Here is a 14,266-nt window from a genome sequence, read left to right as displayed (position 1 = left end):
TACATTTTCAAATTAAGCTTGTTTAAGTATTACCTACTTAGGATTAACTTAAGGTGTATTAAAAATAATAAGGTAAATTTAAATTTAAATTAAAATACATAAATTTAAAACAATTACTAATTAACATACATATAATTGTATATTGAGAAAATAGAATTGTATATAGATGAATTTAAATTTTTTATTTGCAAAAGTCTTCTTAGGCAATAGAATTGGGTTGATATTTGGAGAAACACCAGTAATGAGCTTTCCAAAATTTTCAATATTTCTTAAAATCTAGAGCATATGCATTGAATAATTTTGTCCTCCTTGTTATCAAATTATACATTTTAAATACGATTCAAAACGTGAATTTTCTTTCTCAATCAATTAATTCTATCCAGATCAAATATAACTTTACTAGTTTATTTTTCAAAATAAAAAACTAAACCTCCAGTATGCATAAATAATGGAAATGAAAGAATTAACTAATTACATACGATGAGACAATTCCTTCTCGAAATTCATATTCTTTGAGAATTTATCAAATCACCCAGCAAATACAAAAAATAAAAATTAAATCCTTACATAAAATAAAAAACAAAGAAAACATGAAAGCCCATAAAATAAAAGGAGCAAATAAACTATCAAGCTAAAATAAAATTAAGCCATCTAAAAATTTCAAAATGTTAAATTAGCAAGACACTCCCTGTCGCATCCGGCCCTTATACCAAGGAAAGATGGGAAAGAAAATCCTTCATGAAGAGGTATTTTATGCTCAAATTGCTCCAAATTCATATTAAAGATAGCATTTAAAACCATGCATGTTCCCCTCAGTGAATACAAAATTAAATTCACAGAGACCACCTCTCTTAAGCATGATGTATGGACTATAATGGTGAAAACAAACACTGCTCCATAGTTAAGAGGTCTTTTGTAACTCATGAGATGCAATAAGTAGGATAGATAATGATCAATTTTCAATTATTAAAAATATGAAAGAAAAAAGTTTTAAAAAGGAGAAAAAAGATAAATAGAATCTTTGACCATAGAGAGGTGTCACATCATTTTTTTTATTCCTAGCTTTATATTATATATAGATATGAATATTTATGTCTTTGAGCAGGTCCCCAGAAGCGAATCTAGGATTTCATGAGAATGGGTTCACCATTGCTTTAAGATAAGATATAAAATTTTATAGTGACATCGACTTCTCGTTGTCGATTATCCCAAGGATTTTTTTTTTGCTTTTTGGGACTTGGTATAACTAGAAATAAAGGAAAGAAAAGTCATCTAATGCAATATAAAATAAAAACACGTTTTTTACTTGGTTAATAATATAAAAAGGAAGGTCAAAAGGCAGCTTTAGAAAAAAATAGCAAAAACGTGCAGGAGCTGGGGATTGAACCTGTGACCTTGAGGATGTAAAACATAGCCTTTACCTAGTGCTCCACTCAGCCTATTTTGACCATGTGTTTCTTTAGTTAATATTAAATATATTTTTAGAATTATACACATAATATATCGAGTTTAGTCGAGTGACCATGTGTTTACGAGATTCAAAATTTATGCATAAATTCACCCCTGTAGGTAATAACTAAGGGATTGGGCTAAATTAGGGTATTAGGCTGTAATTATTTCAATATTAAATTTATTTAATAAACTATTATGATCGTTGTGTCACAGTACTCTAATAGAAATATAAAGCGTGTCTCAAACTATGCGACCCCAAATCTCGTAATCTATTTGTATTTGGAATCAAAAGTTGTAGAGTCATTTGAACTTTTGCCCCTATCTCGTGCTGGTCTTTAAATTTGCTATTTGCCTCAAATAAAAACGTTTTTTACTTGTACTAATAACTAATAATATAAAAAGACTTGTAATAACTAATAATATAAAAAGGAAGGTGAAAAGGATAATAGCAAAAATTTAAAAAGTTGCACGAGCAGGGGATTGAGCCCGCAATTTTGAGAATACAAATATAACCTCTGACCAGTGGTCCACTCAGCCTATTTGGACTATGTGTTCACTTAGTTAGTATTAGATATATTTTCGGAATTATACACATAATATATCGAGATTAGTCGAGTGACCATGTGTTCACGTGATCCAAAAAATACACACAAATTCGCCCCTGCAGGTCCCCACAAAACTCGCTTAAAGACAATTAACAATATTGTTCATACGCTCTACTGCATTTGAAAGTTTTTAAAGAACTCACTTAGATATGTTATGTGTTTCTCTTTTCCTACATCTTTTTTATTTTACTAGACGGCGTATGCCCGTGCTGCGCATGGGCCCAACACTTTAGATTATATTGTATCTATGTGTATGTAGTTATGTTTGGATAGTGATAATATATATATATATATATATATATATATATATATATATATATATATATATATTATATTGCTAATAAACATACATAAGTTTATACTGTTTTTATGCATATATATATATATACTATGCTCAAAACACGATTAATATAACATTTTAGTTTGTGCTCCGTATCTAAAACTTTATTATATTAGTATTGCTGTGAATACAAAGTCGGCAAAAATTTATTAATACTTTTTAAAAGAGAAGACTTGTTTAAAAGGAAACTATTTTCCCCTCTTTGAGATAAAACAATAGTAATATTTAAGCATCAGTTGATACTTTAAATTTTAATTCGATTAATTTAAAGGTGTAAAGTACTTATTATTTTTTATCAAATTTTGATTTGGATAATTCTAATTCAAATTATTAAATTAATTTTACATGTTTAAAACGAAATAAAGTAGAAATTTTATTTTCTATTTAACCGAAGAAATAATATTTTTTGATTTTTGGTAAATATTCTCGGTTTAGCTCATTTTACTTGTCATATTGTCTTTTGCATGGTTTTTGAAGGAAACGTCAATTAAAATTAAAATTTGACTAATTTACCTTATTCATTATTTGATCTTCATTTGATATTATTTTTTCTTTTACGACATTAATCTCTTTTCACATTTATTAGAGTAAGAATAAAAATGAAAAAGTAATTAAATTCTATCTTATTTTAAAATATAAATATTTTAAATATATTTATTTTAGTAAACGTAACAAATAAATGACATGGCGGAATAGCAAATACAACAGTTCAATATCTATATTAGATCTCAGGCTAATATAAAAAAAGAAAGAAAATTGTATGATTTGGCTACTTAATGTTTTGAAGAAAAGCAATAATATGGGGTCCATGTTCTTTCTTTGTACAATAATTTCATTTTTCTTTCCCACTTAATGAGTTGATACGCATGTGACAATGAATCCATCATTATTGACTTAATGGGATACTTTAGAAATTACACGAATATTGTTTGATTTTTTAATATGGGGTACACTTTTTTTTTGACATTATTAGTTTGCATTGTTCATATATATATATATATATATATATATATATATAGACACACACACACACACTCTATGTTCAAAACAAGATTAATATAACATTATAGTTTATGCTCCGTATCCAAAACTTTATTATATTAGTGTTTGCTACGAATACAAAGTCTGCAAAAATTTATTCTGCAAAAATTTATTAATATTTTTTAAAAGAGAAGACTTGTTTAAAAGGAAACTATTTTTCTCTCTTTGAGATAAAACAATAGCAATATTTAAGCGTCGGTGATACTTTCAATTTTAATTCGATTAATTTAAAGGTGTAAAATACTTATTATTTTTTATCAAATTTTGATTTGGATAATGCTAATTCAAACTGTTAAATTAATTTTACATGTTTAAAACGAAACAAAGTAGAAATTTGATAAACACGATTAATATAACATTGTAGTTTGTGCTCCGTATCCAAAACTTTATTATATTAGTGTTTGCTACGAATACAAAGTCTGCAAAAATTTATTAATACTTTTTAAAAGAGAAGACTTGTTTAAAAGGAAACTATTTTCCTCTCTTTAAGATAAAACAATAGTAATATTTAAGCATCAGTTGATACTTTCAATTTTAACTCGGTTAATTTAAAGGTATAAAATATTGATTATTTTTTATCAAATTTTGATTTGGATAATGCTAATTCAAATTGTTAAATTAATTTTACATGTTTAAAATGAAACAAAGTAGAAATTTGATTTTCTATTTAAACGAAGAACTACTATTTTTTAATTTTTGGTAAATATTCTCGGTTTAGCTCATTTTACTTGTCATGTTGTCTTTTGCATGATTTTTTAAGGAAACGTCAATTAGAATTATAATTTGACTAATTTACCTTATTCATTAATTGATCTCCATTTGATATTATTTTTTCTTTTACGACATTAATCTCTTTTCACATTTATTAGAGTAAGAATAAAAATGAAAAAGTAATTAAATTCTATCTTATTTTAAAATATAAATATTTTAAAAGCAATAATATGGATCTATGTTTTTTGCTGTACAATAGTTTCATTTGCTCCCATTAATGGGTTGATACGCATGTGGCAATGAATCCTTCATTATTGACTTAATGGGATACTTTGAAAATTACATGAATATTGTTTGATTTTTTAATATGGGGTGCACTTTTTTTTTTATATTATTTATTTTTTTAATATGAGGTCCGCTTTTTTTTTATATTGTTTTATTTTATTAATATGGGTGGAGATGATGGGTTTCACTTTTTTTTCTTTCCTTTTTTTTTTTTTAATTGTTTGGTGTTTAGTATGGCCCCACCCTTTTTTTTTTTGGAACGGACGACTATCCAGTTTTACTACTGTATAGAAACTCACGTTTCCATATAGTAATAAAATTTTGTAATTTCATATCCAACAATTAAATTCATGGTCCAACTACCATCAACAGTGCAATGACGGTCCAACTACCATCATGATAGTGCAACTTTGCACATTTACGTTCTCTATTAGAAATCAAACGACAATGAAAAATTACAAAAGTGTGGGTAATTGGAACACCAAAGAGATAGTACCACGTGTCTTACATAGTACACACGTCCTTCAGAATGAACGAAGAGGAATTAAAATGGAATCACGTGTTTGCTCTTTGAAGTTAGAGGGATGCAAATAGAATTTGGTCAAAATATATCAATTTATTCCAGCACAACGAAATGCACAAACAGAAAATAAATGATGTACAATTGAAGTAAACTTTTGAAATTCCATAACTACCCCTGTTAGTCCTCCCAACTCCCATTTATATATAGTAGAAGAATATGACCAACTTATTGTAGCTTTGAAAAAACTCTGTTGTATAAGAAATATGGCGAAAACACAATTATGTTATTTGCTTTTAGTAGTTGTTGTAGCTGAGCTTTGTTCAGGGTCTGCAGCAGCTGGTTCACAAGTGAAGTTTCTTCCAGGATTTCAAGGACCACTTCCTTTTGAACTTGAAACTGGGTAAGGAATTAAACTGGAAATAAGTTTACATATTATTATGGTTAAGTTTTTGAAGTGAATTAATTAAAACTCGTATGACAGAAAATTAATTGACTGGTCTTTGCAGGTATATTGGAGTAGGTGATTCGGAAGATGTACAACTATTCTACTATTTTATAAAGTCGGAGTCAAATCCAGAAACAGACCCTGTTCTACTTTGGATCACTGGAGGCCCTGGTTGCTCTGCTCTATCCGGCCTTATCTATGAGATTGGTATATCATTTTCCTTTTCTACATTTTTTGGGATGGTTTTTTTGCTTCTATTGTGTAGGAAACTGGATCATTCTAATGTCACGGTCAGTGGCGGAGACACCTTTTTATGTGGATTGCGGAGTGTCATTCAATAGTACTTCGCAAAAAATTATGTGTGTAAACAATTTTTTTCTACAAACTAATACACACACACACACATCCGATAGGCCACCGCTTGAAAATTATAGAAAACACATGTCATCGATACTGCATGCACGAGATTTTGCATATGCCACTGATCACAGTTGTTCCGAGGTTATTGCTGAATTTTGCACTTTTGGAGTAAAAAAAAAAAAAAAAATGTCTTCTTTTTTTGCTGAAAATTTTAATTTTCGCTTTACCTATCACTTACCTCATTTGACATCTTGCATTGAAAAATCTTTCTTGTGATGGAATCCTTTGAATGCTGATTTTCAGCTATTGTAGTTCTTTATATTCTCTCTGTTACAAGAAGGACTAATAAATCACTTTACTTTTAGGAAGAGATTAATAAGGCAAGTTATCTAAAAGACATCGAGCATAACTTACTTTGGGCAAGTTATCTAAGAGGCATAGAGCATAACTGTATGTGATCAAAGAAAATGAAGCTCTGGATCATTGACTTCTGGATCATTATTGATAACTTAGACTAGAACACCACAAAAAATGTATTAGCTGATCTGAATCATAAAAGTTTCTGGATTTTTACAAGCTTTTAAGTTACTTTCTAAACTTTTGAACTATGAATGTGAAGGACCAATAACTTTTGAGCCAGTGGAATACAATGGAAGTTTGCCTACACTGATACTGAATCCTTACTCATGGACAAAGGTGTGTATTTTTTTGTTGTGAATTGTACTTGGTAATGTCCATAAGGATTCTGCACAACTCAAAATGTTGAAAGTTTCACGGAATTATTTAGGTGGCAAGCATTATTTTCATAGACTTACCAGTGGGCACTGGATTTTCCTACGCGAGAACTCCAGCAGCTCTGCAATCATCAAATTTACAAGCAAGTGATCATGCATATCAGTTCCTTCGCAAGGTAATTAGATTTGTCATTCTTTGTGATTTCTCGTCAGCAGAGGAGGTCTAAGGTCTCTGATAGCATACTTTGATTCTTCTATTCTCAAATAGTTCTTCTAATACATTGAAAAATGTTTGTATATCTATTGCAAATAATTCCGGATGTTGGATCAGTGTCAAGTGAGTATCACATTTTACTTAGTTTCTCCGTCTTTTAGGTGTCTGAACTTCAAAAGTAAAGAACTTTATGAATTATGAGTATTTAGTTGGTTGAGTAATCTTTTTCAGGATGTTTTTTGCAGTGGTTCGTCGATCACCCAGAATTGTTAAGGAATCCATTATATGTTGGCGGAGACTCGTACTCAGGGATGATTGTTCCCATTATTACTCAAATCATAGCAATCAGTAAGACTATGTTTGCTGTTTTAGTCCTATGCTCTATAACATTTTGCCTTGTACTACGCTTTCACATTTTATGGCCTTGTGATATTGCAGAGAATGAAATAGAAATCAAACAATTTATCAATCTTAAGGTTAGTCATTTTTTTTATACAAATTCTCTTTTCCCTTGGGGGTAACCGGATCATCTACCAACTAGCAACTCGTAGTGAAATTGCTACCACAAATGTTTATTCTGCAATGAATATCCTTTGCCCTCCTATCCCGGCTAATGATTGTGTAGAGAAATATTTTTTTTTTCTGATGAATTCCTACAGGATAATGTAGAACGATATCACAACAAATAGTATACTTTTGAATGGTTTCAGGGATATTTACTCGGAAATCCGTTAACTTTTAAAGGTGAAAACAATTATGAGATTCCATTTGCTTATGGAATGGGACTTATTTCTGATGAACTCTATGAGGTTGGCATTTCTTTGCTGTTATATCTGTACTTCCCGTTTACTTTACTTGCACAATCCTTAAGAGTAATTGGCTTACTTTTCTGAAACAGTCGTTGAAGACCAATTGTAAAGGAGAGTACCTTAATATAAATCCAAGCAATACACTGTGCTTGCAAGATGTTGAAACTTTTCACAAGGTTGGATTCATTTCCAGTAAAATTATATATCATCTGCTTGTATTATTTGGCATTGACAGATTCATTAAAATACTGGCCTTATATGCAGCTTCTTAAAGGAATTAATAATCCCCATATTTTGGAGCCCAAATGTAAGTTTTTTTCACCAAGGCCAAAGTTACTGTTTGGCCAAAGAAGATCTCTTGATGAAAAGTTTCATGAACGTAACAATCCTCAACAACTTCCTGCACTAAAATGTCGTGTGAGTATTTCAATGTAATTGCCTTCTTTATTCTATTGATTTTTTTGTATCTGTTAACTGCTTACAAGAATTTACAACTTGCAATTGCTTTAGAATTTTTGGAAAAAACTTTCTTATCATTGGGCTGATGATGGTCAAGTTAGAGACGCCCTCAACATCCGGAAGGTATGATAAAGGATGTTTCACAAAACTAAATGAATTTAAGTTATGTACACTGATAGTATGTTAGAAAATTCACTAGTTATTTTCTTATCGTTGATGCATTGAACTTAAAAGACTAAAATATAATCAAATATTCCTTCGATAACAGGGGACAATCGGAAAATGGGAGATATGTGCAAGTTTGCAATTTCAAAAGACAGTCATGAGTAGCATACCATATCATGCAAGCCTCAGTAGCAAAGGTTACAGATCTCTTATATACAGGTTGAGTAGGAACAACTATCAACAAAAATAGTTTAATTTTATCTCCGTGAAACTATCAAGTTCTTTATGATTTTTTTTTTTTTGGTTGAATTAAGCAGTGGAGATCATGACAAGATTGTTACCTTCCAATCAACTCAAGCATGGATAAAATCTCTTAACTACTCCATTATTGATGATTGGCGACCTTGGACTGTTGACAATCAAGTTGCCGGGTTAGTTCTTGATGAAAGACATTGTGGACACTTAAAAAAAATTGTATATTAGTCATACACCCTGTCAGTATATAGAAGTTAAACTCCTTTTTTTTTTTTTGTTTGCACAATTTCAGTTACACGAGAAGTTACTCAAATCGGATGACATTTGCCACAGTGAAGGCAAGAAAGCCTCCTACCTAACTTGTCTCTCAATCTATCTCTTTCACTTTCTTTTCACTTAATTTTGCAGCTAAAAATTCCGTCAAATAATTGGTGTTTCTAAATTGCTTTGTTTTCTTACAGGGAGCAGGCCATACTGCACCAGAGTATAAACCTCGTGAATGTCTGGCGATGCTTAAAAGGTGGATGTCTTACCAGCCCTTGTAATCAACACATATGTAGCAATCTGTAATCACTGTTAAGATACCAATATATGGAACAGTTTCATTTCCTATTTCAAGGGGAAAAGGTTTTTAGTCATAGCAGAATATAATTAATGTCAAGGTTCAGTTTTTAGTAGTATAACTATGAAAATTTATCAATTCAATGATATTGCCTGAGCCTGCTCCTCTTTGTCAGCTAGAATTATATGAACCATATCCAAAGAGTCGCATTCCACCTGGTCCAGACACACTTTAAAACCAACTGCGAAATATGAGTTGGTAACATTGTGCAACTGACCACCAAAGGATGTGGTGCAGCGTATGGGGTTGCTCCTCCCTTAATCAGAGGTCTCGGGTTCAAGCCTTGTGTATGGAAAAATCCTTGGTAGGGAGCTCTTCCCCCCGAATGAGGCCTTATGCGGCGCCAATCTGGATATAATCAGGCTCCAATGCGGGTACCGGATATCGGACGGGAAGCCAAAAAAAACATTGTGCAACTGATAGAAAATGTGTAAATATTGTTAAAACATCAATGTGTACAAACTTAAGTTCCATGGTTATTTAATGTCATTTTGAGCTCCATGTGGAATAATCTTGAGTTCTTGACTGTACCATCAGGGAAAGGGAACCAAGTTTTTTGTGATTTGTGTCGTTAAATTTCACCTCAGAATCTTGACATGCTGGAAAAAACAATTCATGAAGAATCTTGACATGCTGGAAAAAACAATTCATGACTTTGCAATTGCTTTTATCTATAAAACTAGGACTCTCTAAATAAGTGGAACACTTGGAACATTAACATTTAAGCTTTACTGGAGTATTATTTTTTAAGTCAGCAACCAACTGCTTTTGCTAAAACATATAAGGTCCAAATTTGCCCTTATACAATCTGAATTGGAACAACTTTGCCATTCGTTTGACTTTTGATTCATTCATGCCCTTCTTGTTAGCAAATCGTTTCATATTTGCCCTTGTTGTTAATAGAATTTCATAATGAAATGAGTTAACTCCACGTGTTCAAATTCTTAGAGAACAACAAAAACAAAATTTACCCTTCAAATTTTAATTATGATTTAATATCACCCTCATATAGGGATTGGGCTCCTCTCCATTTCCACTCTCTCCATTTTCCTCAAGTTCCTACTTGGATGAAAGACACACGTCATAGTTAATAATTAATGGTTGAGATCTAATTGCCCAAATCAAGCTCCTAACCATAGTTAGAATAACAAATATTTTCTTTATTTACCCTAAAAAAATTTGACAATCCCAAAATTCTAACTAAAACATTATCTCACCTATAAATTAATCCTAAAAAAAAATTCTTTTCCTATTTATTACGTGCTCTTCCTTCTTTTTTTTTTCTTCTTTTGAACAATTTTTTTTTTTTTGGTACAATTCTTCTTAATTTTCCCCCCTGCGTCCATCTGGATATGTTCCCATATATATTTTTTTTTTGTATACTTCGTGCTTTAATTTTAATTCAATGAAAAGAAAATTTATAAGTCATTTATATGACACGTAATAAATAGGAAAGAAAGAAAATTTTAGGATTAATTTATAGGCGAGATAATGTATTAGCTAGAATTTTGGGATTGTCAAATCTTTTAGAATAAATAAAGAAAATATTTGTTATTCTAACTATGATTAGGACCTTGATTTGGGCAATTAGATCTCAATCATTAATTATTAATTATGACATGTGTCTTTCATTCAAATAGGAACTTGAGAAAAATGGAGAGAGTGAAAATGGAGAGGAGCCCCATCCCTCATATAGGAACTCCATTAGAGATCGGGGGAAAAAGTGAGAAATTTTTCATAATAGGATAATATTAGATCAAAAGTCAAACGGATAATAAAGTTGCTCAATATTAAAGTACTAGTTTTCGGACACGTGCATTGCACGTATATCCCATACTAATTGAGAAACGTCTCATTAGATACCAATTAAAGTCAGGCAAATATACACACATAAACAAAGACATCACGGATGGAGCTCCTTGACAGTGAAAATATGGGTGCCAAGTAGTCTATATATAGCCAGGTTTTAGCGAACTCAACTGTAAACATGTAGCATAAATTAAATATACAAACTTCTTTCAGATCTCACAGGTGCCAGTGCACCCCAGCCCCACACCTAAACGTAGGTCCGCCTCCGTGTCGGGCTTGACTACTAACCATGCAGACGTATATTTCATTCCACTAAATCACAAAGGGTCTGTATTTGCACTTTATAGGTAACGATAAGGTGATGGAATTGATAGAGAAATTTATAGACCTAAAAAGGATAGGAGAATTGATAAGGGGAATAGAGATGATGATATATTTTATGTGATGCATGGTCATGACATTGGCTAAAAAGCTGTTTCTCATCTGTCACAGCCAACCAAAAGTACTTTGGTATGATTTATTTCTTGGCGTTGCGAGTAGCATTTGTGTGCGAACCTATGACAAATTAAGAATCACAACATGTAACTTTACCAGAGATAATATATAAGTTAAGATCCATTCAAGATGTGTGACCAATTTGAATGTTACTACCGAATTCTTCTCCGAAGAATCAAACCATTTCAGCAGATTATATATATATATATATATATATATATATATATATATATATATATATATATATATATGTATTCTATAAATAATGGATATGATGAAAAGGACAAAATAAACCATACATAAGATTGAACCCGAGAGGAAACTAATGTACAAAATTTACACAAAACTCGTTTCTTCTCAAACAAAACTATACCTTTAATTCTGAACCCAACTCCAATGATCTCGCACGATTAGCATACAAGCATATGGCAAGAATGGAGAAATAGGGAGAAACCAACCATTCTTGAATGGGTAAAGAGTTGTCTGAGTACAGGTGAAAGCAAAACTGTCTTAAATATTGTAGATCAGTGGTTCTTCGCCTCCTCCTAATTGCTACTCATTTATAACAAATGTTAAAATTTGATATGAAGGAGGTAATTAAAAAGGCTGACATAAATAAATGTTATTACTATTAGTAAATGTAAAATGGATAAGTATTGAGTTAATTTCTGAACCTCCCGAAAGATGAAAAAGTCCAGGTGTTGTCCATAATAAATTAATGGACTTAATACCAATGATTTGCATTGCCATTAGCTCCTCACAAGCTTTCATTTTTAAAGGTAGACTCATACGATGTGAACAAATGTTTTAATGGTGGAAGATAAAAGGAACAGTAATTAGTGTTCAATTAGTAGTGGAAGATGTAAGAGTCCTTATCATGTGGAGTATATGATTTAATGTAGTTAAATTATTACTATTTAATAAATGTGTTTTTAATTATATGTAGGATAAAATGGGCAACAAATTTTTATGGATATTTTTGTAATCAAACTTTAAGCTTAGAAGCTTTCACTTTTAGTATAATATGATGATATGATATGATATTGAAATATGAAACAGGGAAAGTCAGAGCTGATAGAAGGTGTATTGTTAAGTAACAGAGTAGAAGTCAAAAAGGGAGTTGTTGATTTGGCTGTATTGGTCCCAGAAATTGGAGGAGGAAAAGAAGAAACTCACCAACTTTGAATCATTAATTTTCATCAGCCAACCAAAAGAGACCAGCATCTCCACTCTTTATCATAGCTCTTCGGTTTTCTATATATTACTGTAGCCCATTTTCATTTCTCCATAAAACAGATTGCTACCTTAGACTTATCCACTTCAGATAACAAACTTACATAGTCAAAGTATCCATGCTAGACTTATCCACTTCAGATAACAAACTTACATAGTCAAAGTATCCATGCTTACTCAGCAATGGCAACCAATGGAGAAAACCAGAATTCAAGACACCAAGAAGTTGGACACAAGTCTCTTGCAAAGCGATGCACTTTATCAAGTAAACTACATTTGTCCTTTTTTTTTTTAGTCTATTTAAAAAAGAACGATATTTTGCTATGTTTGGATATAATTAAACTATAAACTTTCAATTTTAAACTTACTGACTTGATTTTATTGTCGCATATATGTGTATGATCTACAAGTTCCAAAAGACTGTGACATTATATTTATGGATGTGCTGACTTAAGTCAATTGTTTGATTTGTGTTTCGACAGTATATTCTTGAAACAAGTGTGTACCCAAGAGAGCCTGAAGCCATGAAAGAGCTAAGAGAGACTACTGCAAAACACCCTTGGTAACTTTTTCCTACTTTAATTTGTTTTAACTTAGTTCACCGAAGCTGAATATTTAAATATAGTCAATTAATTTCTAGCTAGAATTAAGTATGAATTTTATTTTTGGGCAAAAAACAGGAATATCATGACCACCTCTGCTGATGAAGGACAATTTTTGAGCATGCTTCTCAAACTCACCAATGCGAAGAATACCATGGAGATTGGTGTTTTTACGGGTTACTCTCTGCTTGCTACTGCCATGGCTCTTCCCCATGATGGCAAGGTAATTATTATTCAGTTTACGTTCTCGGCATTGACGGTATAAAATATATTTACACTATCACTACATGTAATTTCTCTATGATAAATATTGATCGGTAGCATGATAAATTCAGCTTGGTTAAAATTCACTAATAGTATTAAAAAATATGTACATTGTCAGTACATATAACTTAAATCTAATATTAATAGTTACCAACTGCTCGCATTCTCAATGATGATAATTGAAGTCAATAAATTTGTATTAATTTACTTCAGATTCTGGCCATGGATATCAACCGGGAAAACTATGAGATTGGTCTACCAATAATTGAAAAAGCCGGGCTAGCTCACAAAATCGAATTCAAAGAAGGCCCTGCACTTCCTTTTCTTGACCAGATGATTGAAAACGTAAGTACCTTAAAATCCCTTGAACACAACATCAAATGAATAAATTGAAAACTTTGTCTTCAATGATCAACATTATATTAATTTTGTGAAACAAATTTAACAGGGCAAATACCATGGAACATATGATTTCATATTTGTGGATGCTGATAAAGACAACTACTTGAACTATCACAAGAGATTAATTGATTTGGTCAAGGTTGGTGGATGAATTGGCTATGATAACACCCTTTGGAATGGTTCAGTAGTGGCACCAGTTGATGCACCCTTGAGGAAATATGTTAGATATTATAGAGATTTCGTATTGGAACTTAACAAGGCATTGGCTGCTGATCCAAGAATTGAAATCTGCCAGCTTCCTGTTGGCGATGGCATCACACTGTGCCGCCGAATCAGTTAAAATATACGACGGAAGGCATTCCGCAGGGCTCATGGCAACAGAAGATTTATTATCCATGATTTTTTCCTTGTTTCAAATGATTCATTATTTTACCTTTGTAA

The 14,266-nt window shown here is 31.4% G+C and overlaps 1 protein-coding gene and 1 pseudogene across 3 annotated transcripts in view; both read left to right on the top strand.

Moving 5' to 3' along the window:
- The first annotated feature begins 5,176 nt into the window (after nucleotides 1-5,176).
- Nucleotides 5,177-14,266, top strand: part of LOC132033485 (serine carboxypeptidase-like 11) — a 36,057-nt gene continuing 26,967 nt past the window's right edge. Inside the window, exons 1-14 of one of the 3 annotated variants that reach the window (XM_059423466.1) lie at nucleotides 5,177-5,357; nucleotides 5,464-5,609; nucleotides 6,382-6,458; nucleotides 6,550-6,672; nucleotides 6,956-7,058; nucleotides 7,149-7,186; nucleotides 7,421-7,519; nucleotides 7,609-7,695; nucleotides 7,784-7,936; nucleotides 8,030-8,101; nucleotides 8,247-8,362; nucleotides 8,461-8,574; nucleotides 8,691-8,736; nucleotides 8,860-8,996. In XM_059423466.1, the coding sequence (XP_059279449.1) occupies nucleotides 5,221-5,357; nucleotides 5,464-5,609; nucleotides 6,382-6,458; nucleotides 6,550-6,672; nucleotides 6,956-7,058; nucleotides 7,149-7,186; nucleotides 7,421-7,519; nucleotides 7,609-7,695; nucleotides 7,784-7,936; nucleotides 8,030-8,101; nucleotides 8,247-8,362; nucleotides 8,461-8,574; nucleotides 8,691-8,736; nucleotides 8,860-8,943 (1,395 nt within the window). In that variant the 5' untranslated portion in view covers nucleotides 5,177-5,220 and the 3' untranslated portion in view covers nucleotides 8,944-8,996. Of the gene's footprint in view, nucleotides 5,358-5,463; nucleotides 5,610-6,381; nucleotides 6,459-6,549; nucleotides 6,673-6,955; nucleotides 7,187-7,420; nucleotides 7,520-7,608; nucleotides 7,696-7,783; nucleotides 7,937-8,029; nucleotides 8,102-8,246; nucleotides 8,363-8,460; nucleotides 8,575-8,690; nucleotides 8,737-8,859; nucleotides 8,997-14,266 lie in introns of those variants that run through there. The other 2 variants (XM_059423465.1, XM_059423467.1) reach the window with 2 other exon arrangements.
- Nucleotides 12,691-14,260, top strand: LOC132033487 (caffeoyl-CoA O-methyltransferase-like; annotated as a pseudogene).

This window comes from Lycium ferocissimum, chromosome 10 (genome assembly GCF_029784015.1).
Source record: "Lycium ferocissimum isolate CSIRO_LF1 chromosome 10, AGI_CSIRO_Lferr_CH_V1, whole genome shotgun sequence".
Taxonomy (NCBI): Eukaryota; Viridiplantae; Streptophyta; class Magnoliopsida; order Solanales; family Solanaceae; genus Lycium; species Lycium ferocissimum.
The sequence above is the reverse complement of the archived record's forward strand: the minus strand, read 5'-3'. Positions and strand labels throughout refer to the sequence as shown.